The 14519-nt window shown below is 34.5% G+C and overlaps 1 protein-coding gene and 2 long non-coding RNA genes across 3 annotated transcripts; 2 read left to right on the top strand and 1 right to left on the bottom strand.

Moving 5' to 3' along the window:
* The first annotated feature begins 124 nt into the window (after positions 1 to 124).
* On the top strand, positions 125 to 3533 carry LOC141394753 (uncharacterized). The gene is made up of 4 exons (XR_012410484.1): positions 125 to 504; positions 1635 to 2202; positions 2261 to 2524; positions 2866 to 3533. It is a non-coding gene; the product is annotated as an uncharacterized lncRNA (long non-coding RNA).
* A 913-nt stretch (positions 3534 to 4446) lies between these two features.
* LOC141394752 (uncharacterized) lies at positions 4447 to 6790 on the top strand. Its single transcript, XR_012410483.1, has 4 exons — positions 4447 to 5159; positions 5212 to 5346; positions 5419 to 5716; positions 5899 to 6790. It is a non-coding gene; the product is annotated as an uncharacterized lncRNA (long non-coding RNA).
* On the bottom strand, positions 6500 to 13817 carry Dim1 (thioredoxin-like protein Dim1). The gene is made up of 2 exons (XM_073969577.1): positions 13581 to 13817; positions 6500 to 13502 (listed from the first exon to the last, which is right to left on the bottom strand). The coding sequence occupies exons 1-2, from the start codon at positions 13656 to 13658 to the stop codon at positions 13152 to 13154; spliced, it is 429 nt and encodes a 142-aa protein (XP_073825678.1). The 5' UTR covers positions 13659 to 13817; the 3' UTR covers positions 6500 to 13151.
* Between the last annotated feature and the right edge of the window lie 702 nt (positions 13818 to 14519).

Below are 14519 nucleotides of genomic sequence, written 5' to 3'. Positions count from 1 at the left end.
ATATTTGCACATAAAATATGGAATTAATAACGGTTTTATAAATTTTTTAGGGGTGTACGAATATGAACTTTGCATACTGTATGTATTCGTTGTGTTTTTCTCATTAGGTGGAGAGAAATGGGAAGGCAGATAAGGTAGATGGTAGAGAAAATATACAAATTAACTTCCAAATCTTTTTTGGACAGTTTTTAGTGGGATGCAGAGACGATTTTTAGGGAGGAGAAAGTAAGAAAGATAATATGTATATAAAATCGATTTCGCGTCCAAAGTAGACAATTGAAGAGATACGGCACACTCTGTTATCGTAATATAATACTGAATGTGTACTAATCATCGTATCATCAATTTGGTTCCAAAATGGTTTAAGGACCATTGAGTTTACATTAAAAAACTGAACGATATATAATTGGATATTCAACATTTTTGGAGGGTAGTCTTTTCCATGTCATGCAACAGTTGGAGACGATTGAGAGTTATCTTACTGGACTGCTCTGGAAATGGCATGTAAGTCCATATTTACATAAGGCAATTTTCCTTGCGGCAATTGTCAGTTTGTAGGAGAGAGAGAGAGGAGAGGCATATGGTAACCCTTTGCTTCTCAACACCCTCTCTCACCGGCAAACTGACAATTGCCGCAAGGAAAATTGCCTAATGTAAATAAAGGGTGTTTTTTAAGTCCGATAGAACTTGAAATTGTAAAAAATAACACAAAAAATTAAATTGTAATCAAAATTTCTTTTTTATTCGAAAGATCAATACGTGACATTAACATTTGAAAATAATTTCGGGAATATGGGCACCGCGGCTGTTCTTGACGAAGCGCATTCTGGAGGTCCAATTTTTGGCCACTTTTTCGAGCACTGCTGGCCGTATGTCACGAATAACACGAACAATGCTGGCCTCCAAGGCATCAATTGTTGCTGGTTTATCAGCATAAACCAGTGACTTCACGTAGCCCCACAGGAAATAATCGAGAGGTGTCAAATCGCACGACCTTGGAGGCCAATTGACAGGTCCACTTCTCGAAATCAACTTATCGCCAAATTTTGATTTCAATAAGTCGATGGTTGCGTTCGCCGTATGGCACGTAGCGCCATCCTGTTGAAACCACATCTCCTCCGGATCAATGTCATCCATATTTTCAAACAAAAAATCATTGATCATGGTGCGGTAACGATCTCCATTGACCGTAACGCGAGCTCCGGCCTCATTTTTGAAGAAATAAGGTCCGATGATGCGTGAAAACCGCCATACGGTGCATTTTTCTGGATGTAATGGAGTCTGTAGGGTCTCTTGTGGATTGGTCTCACTCCATATGCGGCAATTTTGCTTATTAACAAACCCGTTAAGCCACAAATGCGCCTCATCGCTGAACGCCATACAAATGACGAAGTCGTCTATAAGTTGCGCGAATCGACGACTGATTTTCAAAGTAAATTTGGATAATTTCGTAGCGTTGTTCAAGCGTGAGTCTATTCATGATGATTTGTCAGAGTATACTGAAACAAATAAAATAAAAAGTTTCATCAAAATTTAATTTTTTATGTTACTTTTTACAATTTAAAGTTCTATCCAGCTTAAAAAAACACCCTTTACATATGGACTTAGACTTAGTGCAATTGCAATTTTTACAGGAATATGACGTTTTACAAGTTTGAAATAAATGGCATACTTATTCTTTCCTCGACATATGAATTACTTCGCCAGCGGTATTTTTGGCCATAACATGTCGCACATATCATTAAAAGGGTGGGTAGTAACCATGACACAAATACCACGTAGTGGTATCACACCAGCTGATCGAATATGAAACGTCAAAACAAAAAGTTGTGCTACGAATTCGCCGCAAAATTGACAAACTGACATTTTGAAATTTGAATTTCAAAAATAAAAAATATACATACATAAATTTGTTTAAATTTTTTTGTTAAGAAATATTGGGAAAATGAGAGTATGCAGTGTTTGCAATAGAAAAGACGGTGTTGGAAAAGCAACGTTCTTTAGTGTCCCAAAGGACGAAGTTAAAAGATCAGAGTGGAGAGCGATTTGTGGAGTCGAACTCAATTCCAAGTCAAAAATATGTTCGCTTCATTTCAATCCGAAGTACATGACGGCTTTTAGCTCTAAAATTCAGTTATAACCACTCGCGGTGCCCGATCTAAGAACGTTTCAATATGATTTGAATGATCAAAAAATATCTCAGTAAGTAGGATTTATATGTGTATTAATAAAAATGATGCATAATATGAAGTGCACACAGGTCAACTGAATGTGAATTTTCTCCTGATTTTGTCAATTACATTGAAGACGAGATAGACGTACCAGGTGTGACAACTAACCCTAATGAAAATCCTTACTTATTTGAAGACGAGATGGAGGTACAAGTTGTGACCACCAGCCCCAATGAAAATTCCTATTTGTTTGAAGACGAGAATGAGGTACCACTTGTGAGTACCAGCCCCAATGAAAATTCCTATCGAGACCAAATAATCACAGTAGTTATAGATGCCGAAACTCAGACAGAGTAAGAAACATAATGCCTGCATACATATTGATATAATTAGTGTGTTATTACTTTTAAAATAAGTTATTCATTTTACACAACTTTGTTATAGATATCGGTATTTACCGAGTGGACCTATACCGATAGTTCTCTGCAAGATTGTTTTATACCTCCAACGATATATCAACATGTGAATATTCACATCTTGATGTTACTTTACCCATGAATCTAAAATATTTGTAATAATATTTCTAAATGAGTTGTTGGAAAATTACTCCTTTCCCTTTAGTGGGTCTTACAAGGAAAACGACTGCTTTATTGTGATTGATGATTTTTACTTAATTTAATGGTATATTTTGCAGTCCTGTAATATTTGCAACAGAACCCCAAAAATACACTGAATATATAAAAAAAAATTGGAAAAAGAAAACAAGGAATTGAACTGCAGATTATTAGAGACCAATTCACTAGTCGGTTCAGTCAATCAAATTTTCACAGGCGGTCAAATTCGAAAGATGGCTACCAAGACTAGAGTAGAGTGGAAATGGGAAGACATCTCAAATGACATATGCCTTCACGCAGCCGGACCTAGAGCTTATAGGCATTTATATAAAAAAGGGTTTCCTCTTCCCGATGTCTCTACTCTGCAAAGGTGGTGTAGAAAAATAAACCTGGACGAAGGTTTGCTGTCGACATGCATAGAATTTATGCGGCAAATGGATAACGTGTCGATAGAGAAAAAAATATGTATCCTTTGCTTTGATGAAATGAAGGTGACTGAGGTTTTTGAGTACAATATGTATGAAGACATTGCACGGAAACCGGCAAAGGAAGTAAGGTGGTAATGGTCAGGGGTTTAATGAAATCCTGGAAACTGCCGATATTTTACGATTTTGATACGCAGATGACACCGGAAATTTTGATACGAATAATTGAAGCAATAAGCAGTGCAGGTTTCATATGTAGTTGTGGCAGCCGTCTGTGATATGGCATCAACTAATCGGAAATTGTGGACAGATTTGGAAGTTAGACCAGGTAGGTATTATGCAACAGCAGTCAAAACAGACATCCACAACACATAACCCTACTCTGATTTAGTACCTTTTAGCACGAAATCTGCCCCACTTGGCATTAAGCGATCAGTAGATCTTTCAAATTGCATTTCCGATCGCACATGGGAGAGCACGAATGAACTTTGGAAGTTTCGTGCTCTAATCGCATGAAAATTTCCTTTCAACACGAACTCTTTAGAACATGATATTGACCTTTGCAACTTTACACACATATATGCATATATACATAAATACTTTATACACTCCCATCTAGCATTTGGAAGACTGTTTTTCCAAAAATCACATTGAGGAGTCTTTTTAGAGTCCTATTGGTGATCAAAAATTGATTAAGTCGCTTGTATGATCAGAAAGGGACTCGAAAGTGACTCCCTGTAATGATTAAAAAGAGTTTAATTAAAAATACAACAACAAATGTGTAGGAATCACAAATAAATCATTCAGCCCCCCTATTCAGTAACTTTTTAACAATTTTACTCATTGTTTATTTTACAACAATTTCATTTGTTTGTTTTGTAGTTGTTACAAGAACAAAAGAAATTTTAACAACTTTTTAATCGATAAAAGTTACAGAATAGGCCTACAGGTGTTTAAAATATGACCATTTTTTTGTTATTTATTGTCACATTTTGATCATCTGGAAGATTGAAAAATGCTTAATCAAAAAAGGGTCATACAGGTGTTTGAAAAGTGATTATAATTATGTATACTCTGATCATATTTTGAACAGTTAGGTGATTAAAAACTGATTGCTTTGTTTTATTTTTATTTGGTTGTAAATAAAAAAATAAAATTCTCATATACACTTTCTACAAAATTTTGATATAAATGTAACGTATAATATTAAAGGTACAGACAAACACAACACAACAGGTTTTGCCAAGTGAAATGAAGAAGCAGTATACTAACCACCAAGCAACATAAAGGATAATTAAAAGACATAACAAAGCAGAAAAGACTATAAAAGAAAGGAAAGAAACAAAGAAGAATAAAAAGAAAATTTTTTTAATTTATTTCGTCTAACAAAAAGACTCATAAATGACTCCCTAAAGACTCATAAATGATTATAAACATGACTCTAAAAATACTCGAAAAAGGGTCCGAAATTAATCAACAAAACACCAATAAATGATTGAAATACGACTCGAAAAAGACTCATTTGTGATTTGTTTAGAAGAGTCGCCTGAGGTTATGTTTTCCTACCGACAAAGGAGTCATTTATGATCAGAAAATGAGCTCATATTCTAGCTTTTTAATCGTGCAGTCGGATCAAAAAAGACTCGAATTTGATTAAAATTTTCAAAAAATGCTGACTGGGCTATTTTTATAGATACTCATTTAGTGCATTTATTCAGAAAAACCGTGGCTTTTTCATCCAGTGAATTCAGAAGAAAAGGTATTTGCTTTTCACGATGTACCTCACCTTTTGAAATTAATAAGAAACCATTTCCTGGATACCGGATTGTTAATAAATGGCCAATTATTAACATCGGCCACAATAAGCAATGTATTGAAACATACGAATAAGACTGATGTATCCATTACGTATAAAGTGGCCGAAGAACATCTGTCGGTAAATGGTTCAGGTATGTTTATTTTATTTGCAATCTGTGCACCATTCCAAACGTTTTTTTGTAGCAAGGCAAAAGGTGAAACTAGCCGTTCAGCTTTTCTCAAACACTACTGCAAAGGCTATTATGTGGTGCCATTCTATGGGTATCGATATATATAAAGCTGTTGAAACAGCGGAGTTTTTTTGGACTTCATGGAAAGGTAACTAACATTTCAGCACCAAAAATATATGTAGGTACATATCACTCAATTTGTATTTTGATCTTACATTAGGAGCCATACGGTATTCAATTGGATAAACAAAAAGAAGTCCTAAATAGGATGAATGCCATTATGTCTTAGCCCAATAAAAGAATTCTTGAGTATTTTCAAAATGGTATAATACAATCAAACAATGCACTAATAATGCTGTACTAATACCTACAAAGATATAAATTTCAATATATATTAACCCAAAGATTGAATCAAGATGTGCTCGAGCACTTTTTTGGGGCTATGAGAAGTCAGGGTGGTCTTAATGACCACCCTTCTCCACAGGATTTCAAATATAGAATTCGAAAATATATATTGGGTTCGTAACCAAAGACATTTGGTCTGTTCCAGTACTGCAATAATCTACTAATTTTTACTATTTTTTCCGATAACATAAAGGAAAAAATGTTATCGTAGTAAAAAATAGTAGCTTCTTGCAGGTTCTGGAACAAAGCATTTATTTTAATCTACATTACTTATTTTTTTTTTTTTTAAATTTAGCAAGAAACACAGAAATTCTTTCGGGAGAAGGAAATGTAGAACATGATCCGACGGAATGGCTGAACTCCACCAATTCCCCACCGGACACTTTTAAACATACCCTTAAACCAACTGGAGAAGCATTTCGAAATGAAGGGCTGGAATGCTTTATGCCGCCGGATCCTACTACACAAACCACTGAATTTAGTGACTTAGATGAGTCCAATTTTATTGACATTGGTGTTTTTCATGAGAACGCCCTAGAGAACATATCGGGGTACATTATTAAAAAGCTGCACCTTGGAGAATACCAATGCCAATCAAAATCATACACTTATGTCGATCATATTTCGCAAGGGTCTCTCAAAAAACCGTCTGAGGAATTCGTTTCTGATATAATGCAGTTGGAAGTGTTATTTAATAACACTAATGGAATGAAAATATCCCAAGTCCCAAAACTTCGTCAGCAATTAATAAATAGTAGCAAGAATATCAACTTACCACACAAAGTAAAAGAATTGTTCTTCAAATGCCGGATTTTTTTAGAAGAAGGTATTTAAATAAACGCCTTAAGGTACAAAAAGCAAAGAAAAGGCTAATGAGGAATAAAAGATGCTCAAGATTATGTTATAGTTGATGTTTAATAGTATGTTCTATAATTCCTTTTTTGAATATTTAACATTATTTCCCTTTTCAGATCACGCTGTACGTACATATTTAATCATTTTTATTGCATGTTTTTATTTCTAATTAATGGTTTACTTAATATTTTAACTTGTACATTTAATTAATATTAGTTTATATTATTACTATATAATATGAATTGGATAATAACGATTACAATACAAAAACTATATGTTAATGGTTAGATGAATTAATTTTAGAAGTTAAATAAAAATAAATCGGAACAAAATGAAATGCACAAACTGTATTCGTTTTACAAAAAGGTAGAGATATATTTTAGTCTTTCATTTTCTTGGCTAAAAAGACTTTAAATTTTACTGAAGCATCTAAACCGAAATTTAAACTTTGATCGTATCTATGTATAACAGCCTGCTTCTGTATGTCGAAAAGAAAACGCGTGCGAATGAATCACGTCCAAATCAGCCATAGAGAGACATGCTGCGAGAACATTTTCGTTCTGCAATAAAAACGGTCTGGGTGCCTCAGTCGTGTAATGTTCAGCATAGATATCAAAATAGGTATCAAAGTGTCCATAATCCTAAATTTTTTTAACTTTGGGGAAGGTACCGAAGCAAGAGGATGAATATAGACCGTCTTCGAATTTGATGAAAGATTGGAAAAACAATTACGATGTGCAAAGATTGCGTTACATTTAAGAGCCATTTTAGTTGGTGGCCGAATGTTTTTACAGCTTTCGGGTAATCGACCCAGCAAAGTGTTCGATGCCAAAGATGCCATTCAATCATGGGTGCAAGTGATCCGGCATGTCATCTTTTTTGCATCTTCATCGATGAATTTTATATGAGCGTGGACCCCAAAAGATGCTATTCATTTTTGGACCCAAAGCGTGTCATTTACACCAATGCTTTGACATGTCATTTTCATCAATGCTTTGGCATGTCATTTCCACCAATGCTTTGGCATGTCATTTTCACCAACCCTTTGCAATGACATTACCCAGCAAAATGTTCGATGCCAAAGATGACATTCAATCATGGGTGCAAGTGATCTAGCATGTCATCTTTTTAGCATCTTCATCGATGAATTTTATATGAGCGTGAACCCCAAAAGATGACGTTCTTTTCTGGATCCTAAGCATGTCATTTTAACCAATGCGTTGACATGTCATTTCCACCAATGCTTTGGCATGTCATTTCCACCAATGACTTGACATGTCATTTTCACCAATGCTTTGACACGTCATTTTCACCCATGCTTTGACATGTCATTTTAACCAATGCTTTGGCATGTCATTTTCACAAACCCCTTGGCATGAGATTTTCATGTCTTGTTTGGAAAATGGAAATGCTGTATTGAAATATGGTTTTCATGAAAAACAAAACTCTTTATTAATTCAAACGAATTCATGAAATAGCTACAATTAATTTATCAGTTTAGTTTTTCAAAAGTTTACATCCAAAATTGCAATGTAATCACCACCGCTGCAACGCAAAAGATTACTTCCTCCGTTCTCCGCAACTGATATTCTTTCATCTTACAAAAGGTTTTTTCAATTATCTTCCCATCACCAGTTCAGATTTCAACATGGACTCCAAAAGCACTCCTTTATGTATTTTTATTTTGTAAACTACTTTTATTTTATAATTTTGTTATTTTATAACAACATTTTGGTAATTTATACTCTTTTGTTTAGTGACGGAAATATGTAGGGATCTACAACCCGGCTTGCTTTAGGGATCTCTAAGAACAAAATGTAACGAACGGGGAGGAGAGACTTTTTATGGAAAATACCATTTATGCTTAATTAATTTATTTTTAATTGTTTCTTTCCAAAAGTAGTTTCTTCTTTATTTTCAGATTCTTGTTCCTTTTCGTTTCGGACTTTTTTTCAAATTCCAAGAAGCGAGATTTGATTGATTTTATTCTATGTCAGATTTAGAAAAGACAAGGGAACTTTTAAAATAGCAATGTGTGCAGTCCGATTCTATTTTTAGCTCGATGATTGGGACTTCATATAATACCAATTGTTTAGAAATTTTAGTTGTTTGATATGCAGGAAATGTAAGACAACATCACGACGACAGTTCTAACAACTTTGGTCTGTTCCAGAAACTGCAAGAATCTACTTATTTTTACTACGATAACAATTTTTCCTTTATGTTATCGGAAAAAATAGTAAAAATTAGTAGATTTTTGCAGTACTGGAACATACCAAAATGAAAATAAACAGGTGTGTAAATATAAACACAAACATCATCTCTATTGGATCGATGGAATGGGTACAAATGCTGATGAAAAGATCGGATCTTTCACGACTTCCTTGGCATTGGTTCAAATCCTAATGAAAAGATCGGATCTTTCACGACTTCCTTTGAACCAATGCAAAAGATGACATGAAATCACGTCATCGCAAAGAACCCCTTCCGTCAAATTTTGCTGGGTTATCATTACGACAAGAGTTTTAACAAAGTTGTTTGTGATTTCGAGTCTCCGACAACATCAAACCTATTGTAAATAATTAATCTTATATATTTAGAAAAATGAGTATAAATAAAAACACAAAATTCGTCTCTATTAGATCGATGGAATCGGTTCAAATGCTGAGAAAAAGATGCATAGGTTCAAATGCTGATGAAAAGATCGGATCTTTCACGACTTCCTATGCATTGGTTCAAAGGCTAATGAAAAAATCAGATTTTGTGTGGAGGTACCCGAATTAGTGGAGCGAATCATCTATTTGCGAACTTTACCCGACCGGGGTCTCCGTTCAAGAGTTGTCTTGACCTCCAGTCAGCCAGAGAGATAGACGGACATATCTAAATAGAATCCAAATTGTCTGAAAGGGATTTCTTCAAAATATATTTGAGGTTCCAAACCATTATTTCGATTACTCTCGTTAACTTAAAACTGAGGGTATACAAATAATTTAAATCTTTGTTATTCACTCTAAGCATCAAATCATATTCTATATGAGGTAATGATAGTTCTGCTGGACTTGCACTGCGGCCAATCTATTCAAAAATGGTGGTATGCACTTGGCCTGAAATATAATCGTAAACTTCACTAAGACGTTGCTTCCAGAAATATATCCAATGCACATTTTAGTTTGTTGAAGAAAGCAGCTCATCACAAACTCCATAATTTGCCCGGACTTAAGAGGATAGTTTTGCTTGCGGTCTTAGATACATTTTCCGATTTATGTTATGATACAAAATAATCGAACAAAAAACACAAAAAACAAACACAAAAAAAGTTGCTTTGTTGTAGCAATTCGCCGATGCATCTACCTTTGTAATTGTACCATGCCACTACCTGTATAATTGTACCATGCCACTACCTGTATAATTGTGCCATGGTTTATATATAAATAGATTGCAAATAAAGAATATATGTATATATAAAAAAATGTTCATGGGGTGTTTGCTGTCCCACTTACTAAATTTGTAAATTTAATCAGTAAAAATAACGTTTTCAAAAATTTGGACGCAATCACGGCATACTGCTTCTAAAACACCCATTAATGGCATAGGCCACAATTGCTATTGCATTGAATACTAATACGTCTAATAATCTCTGAGATTTCGCCGTTTGTTAAAACCCGTTGTAGGAGAACCTACCCACAAAATTTCATCAAATTCGGTCCAGTCGATTCGGAAGTTTAATTTAGTACATCATGTCAGTCTTAAAGAACTTTATATACATTTAGATCAACGTCGCCCAAGAAAATTCCATCAAACTAAAGCTAATGTTCATGTATAGACGAAAAAACAACAACCAATTGTTGTTTATCCTTCATTTTTGCTCACGTACTCTGCGAATGACAGAGAAAAGCAAATATAGAACAACTCCGTGGGCGTCCGCAGTATACAGATGGACGACCCTGATTTAAATATATTATAGATACACCGCATTGTTGGACCGTCGTTTTAGTGACCAATGCACATTTTTTAGAAGTTCTAGTTACTTAACCAACTTTCAAATTTGGTATTGTCTGATTTCTCAATCGATTTTGTGGAATTCCGGTCGAGCGACATTTAACGTTATCGGGGTTGTATGCATTCCAAAATAAGGGGTGGATCGCGCTCCCACTTAAAGCGTTTTTTAGTCACGCTTTCTAAAATTAAGGATATTATCTAAAATTAAACATTATTGAAAAATTGGTCTGACCGCGATATTCCACTTCCGAGATGACCATTCAGGATCAAGATAGTTAGTACCATAGCATTGCAAACAATTTTTAAACAATACGTTCAAAAGTATCTTTGATTTCACGTGTTGTGGGGGAGGTCCCAGTTCACTTCACTGACCAGTATAAAAAATAGCTAAAAACCTTTTCTCACACCTAAAAACTGCACATACAAAATTTCATCGAATTCGGTCCAGCCGTTTCGGAGGAGTTTAATTTCGAACATCATGGCAGTCTCGAAGAATTTTATATGTACATACATATCGTCACCATAAATTCCCAAAAGACATAACCGACATGAAAATCGAAATTCGTTTTTTGACGTAATCTGATACATAAAGCTAAAACACACGCTCTGGCAAAATTTCAAGCTTCTACGTTGAAAAACAACAATGCTATTCAAGAAATGGCATTTCGGAAAATGGGATAATATTGCAGATTTTGCTGTAATGGAGGATCTTAAAACTAAGCACTTCAGCGGTTTTGGTTTCACTACTAATTCCCCTTCGTATATGATAGATAATATCCCATATACTCGCCTTCATAAGAGTAATATTCCATAAAACAGTTTTTAATTTTATACCGTTTTTTGCTTCTCCTGTAAAGTTTTGGTTTTGTGGGTTACGTCTTCGGGCATTTATGGTGACGATATATAAATATACATATGTACATAGATATCATTCCAATGATAGAAATTCGATGTCATATTGAAAATAGTCAATTATACGTATAAAGCTCCAGCTTCTATTTTTTAATAAATGAATTGTTTGCATTATAATTTTCAAATATGTGCAAAAATCCGATGTCTATTGATGATCCTACTTTTCAGCATCTCCTCGATACTTTCCTATACAATAGATAAAATTCTTGTGTAGCTGAGAGCGTTAAGGATTGATTCAAGCTTTACATTTTGGAAAGTTTGAATCATCTCCTCGATACATTTCTATACAATAGAGGAAATTCTTGTGTAGCTGAGAGCATTAAGGATTGATTCAAGCTTTACATTTTGGAAAGTTTGAAGCTTTACATTTTGGAAAGTTTGAATTTTCCATATTTTTCTCAACATGCCCAACCATGTACAGCGGTTTCTACTGATTTGACCTAGCATCGCAAAAAAAATAAATTCTTGGAAAATTCCTAGTTTGACTATAATCGTCCGATCGATTTGAAATGTTCACTATAAAATTTTGCCGACGGTCATAACCGGTTATCCGATTATTTGAACCGAAATTACGAGTAAAAAACCGGGTATTCTGGGCCGATATGGGTATCAAAAGAAAGCTTATGAAAACACCTATCCAGAAATATAATATTTCCAGCTGTATATAAACCAGCTACAATTCTAGAGCTAATTTTGGGTACGCGGGCAAAAGTTTCTTTAAAATTGCAAGTTTTCTTAAGTAGCACTCCTTCGGCCGGGGATTGAAGACTTTCTCCTATGGACGGGTTCAAATTTATGCTACGCAGACAAAAGTTTCTTTAAAGTTTCAAGTTTTCTTATGTAGCACGCCTTCGGCCGGGGATTGAAGACTTTCTCCTATAGACGGGTTCAAATTTAAGCTACGCGGACAACAGTTTCTTTAAAATTGTAAGTTTTCTTCCTTAAAATTTTAATAATTACCAGAATTTTTAAGCAAAAAAAGTAAAAATAAACTCCCAAACCAGGTTAGCATCTTAACAGAAAATTATTAAATAAAAAGATGTTATTTTAAGCTTTCATTTGATACCGATATCGGTTCAGAAAATCCAGTTATATATCCGGTTTTTTACCCGCACTTTCGGTTCAAATAATCGGATAGCCGGTTATGACCGCCGGTAAAATTTTATATTTTCGTAATTAGGGCATCGAGATCTATGTATGGTAAAAATTTCAGATTTATCCGACAGTTATAGCTAAACTAGGAATAAGCCAAATTCTTTTAAATTCTAAGTTTATTTTTAAAGCCGGGATTTTGGACATGTCCAAATTTCGGACAACGGGAATAAAATTTTCTTTTATTTCGTAAGTTTTCTCTAAATAGTGGTTGGGTCCTTGTGGTACTTTCGAGACGTGTACATATCATGGACGTGAATCAAAATATATTTAGTTTCGTTCAAATCAGTTTGGCGTATCTATCCATTACTGGTTACCCTTCAGTTTAAGACTCATTTCGAATTGGTTGTAAATGTGGACCCGATAACAAATACACACTTTTTTCTTGAGTGCAGAATTTCCAAAAAAAAAAACTCTAAAGGGCTAAACTAAACCGCATAATTCATGTTCCATTTGCTTTATTCCAGTTGTTTTTGTAGGTTTGAACCCTTTCTTCCAGTTGTAAACGCTGCTGTGCGTGTCCTCATTACACATTTCTTATTTTCGTTCTAAATCTACTTTATTTCAAAATTTACCTACACAAAATAAATTAGTCTTAATGAAATAGTTTTGTCTCTTCTACTCTTCCGTTTAGTATCGATATTTGGTGGAGTAATCTTTGGGTGATACAACGAGACCACGACCTTTTCTCGCTCCACGATAGACTGTCTCCACAATATCAATCATTTCTTGTTTATCTTCCAATGGCCAATTGATTTTATTGTTGTTACCAGTACCCAAATCAATCATAATGTGTTTGTTGCGGAAAAAGAACATCACCGTGCAGGGGTCATACAATTCGTACATTTTATTGAAGTCAGGAACCTCTGTAATGTCCACCAAATAAATTACTGCGAAATTTTTCACCTTCTCAGCAATGCTGTAGAGGACTTCATCCATTTTCATGCAAGCAGGGTCCCAATCATGACCAAAACGAATTACCTAGAGTACCGTGGCGCGGCAAAGAAAGATCGAGATAAATCTAGTTTGTCAAGAGTAAACACACAACAAAAGACTTACCACAACTCTGTCTTCCTCGGATAAAATGGCCTGGTCCACTTGCCAGCCATTGTGTAAATGTGGTAACATATACGACATGTTGCAGGTTTTTGTATTTTACAAACTTTTTGAAAAAAATATCAAAAATACTTGGGAATATTTATCTGCGAGTCAACACGTTACTAATAGCCCCAATGATTTTTTTACAATATAACGATTTAAAAAACGTTCCAAGCTTGTTTACGAATACTTCGGTGAAAAGAAATATGAACGGAGGAACATTTTGTTGTTGTTTTCTCGTTTGTTCTTTTTTCATCTTTCTACTATATTTCTATCTACGCATCCCTCTGGCACCGAACCATCAGTGCTGCCAAGTTTTTAAAAACGACTCATATGTCGTTGCAAGGAAACATTTCTAGATGGCGCTGATAAATAAAGTGACAACTCTTCCCACTTGGGCGGACAAACCAACTTGAAACCCGTTTACATTTTGTAAAGGAAAAGTGCTAAAAATCATGGCAGACAAGGCACATTTATATAAGGTAGAAGTGACAATCACCTGTATATTTTTCTTTTTTTTAAATTTGGTTTTCAAAATGTAATAGGGTCTACTCATGAAATTTCGAACTTCGAAAATTGCTACCATGAAATACTTCTTTTCATTCTAAACGTGTAATAAAAATGACATACGGCCGTTCTGAATGCTTTATATTTACATTTTGATTCAAATTTGTTATATTTTAGAGGATTTTCAAAATGTATAATGTTTTTCCTGAGAAAATTTTAAGAAAAACCCTATTGTTCAATGTTATGTGTGTTCGTTTACTCAAAATTTGTTCAAATTGTTACTGGATGTTGTTCGTTTACTCTACAGTACAATGCAAACAATTAAGCAAAGGTTATAGTCGGACGGGGCCGACCGTGTGATACCCTACACCACTACCCCTGGAAATTAGCTTT

Source organism: Musca autumnalis, unplaced genomic scaffold (genome assembly GCF_047663935.1).
Source record: "Musca autumnalis isolate F117 unplaced genomic scaffold, ASM4766393v1 scaffold_2, whole genome shotgun sequence".
Classification (NCBI taxonomy): domain Eukaryota; kingdom Metazoa; phylum Arthropoda; class Insecta; order Diptera; family Muscidae; genus Musca; species Musca autumnalis.
Note: the sequence above shows the minus strand (reverse complement) of the source record. Positions and strands in the feature narration are given on the sequence as shown.

What these genes read in the sequence shown, in the direction of transcription:
- Dim1 (XM_073969577.1), bottom strand. Translation starts at nt 13,658, where the DNA reads ATGTCGTATATGTTACCACATTTACACAATGGCTGGCAAGTGGACCAG. An exon ending in CCGAGGAAGACAGAGTTGTG is followed by an intron (nt 13,503 to 13,580) that starts GTAAGTCTTTTG and finishes ACGGTACTCTAG; the next exon opens with GTAATTCGTTTTGGTCATGA.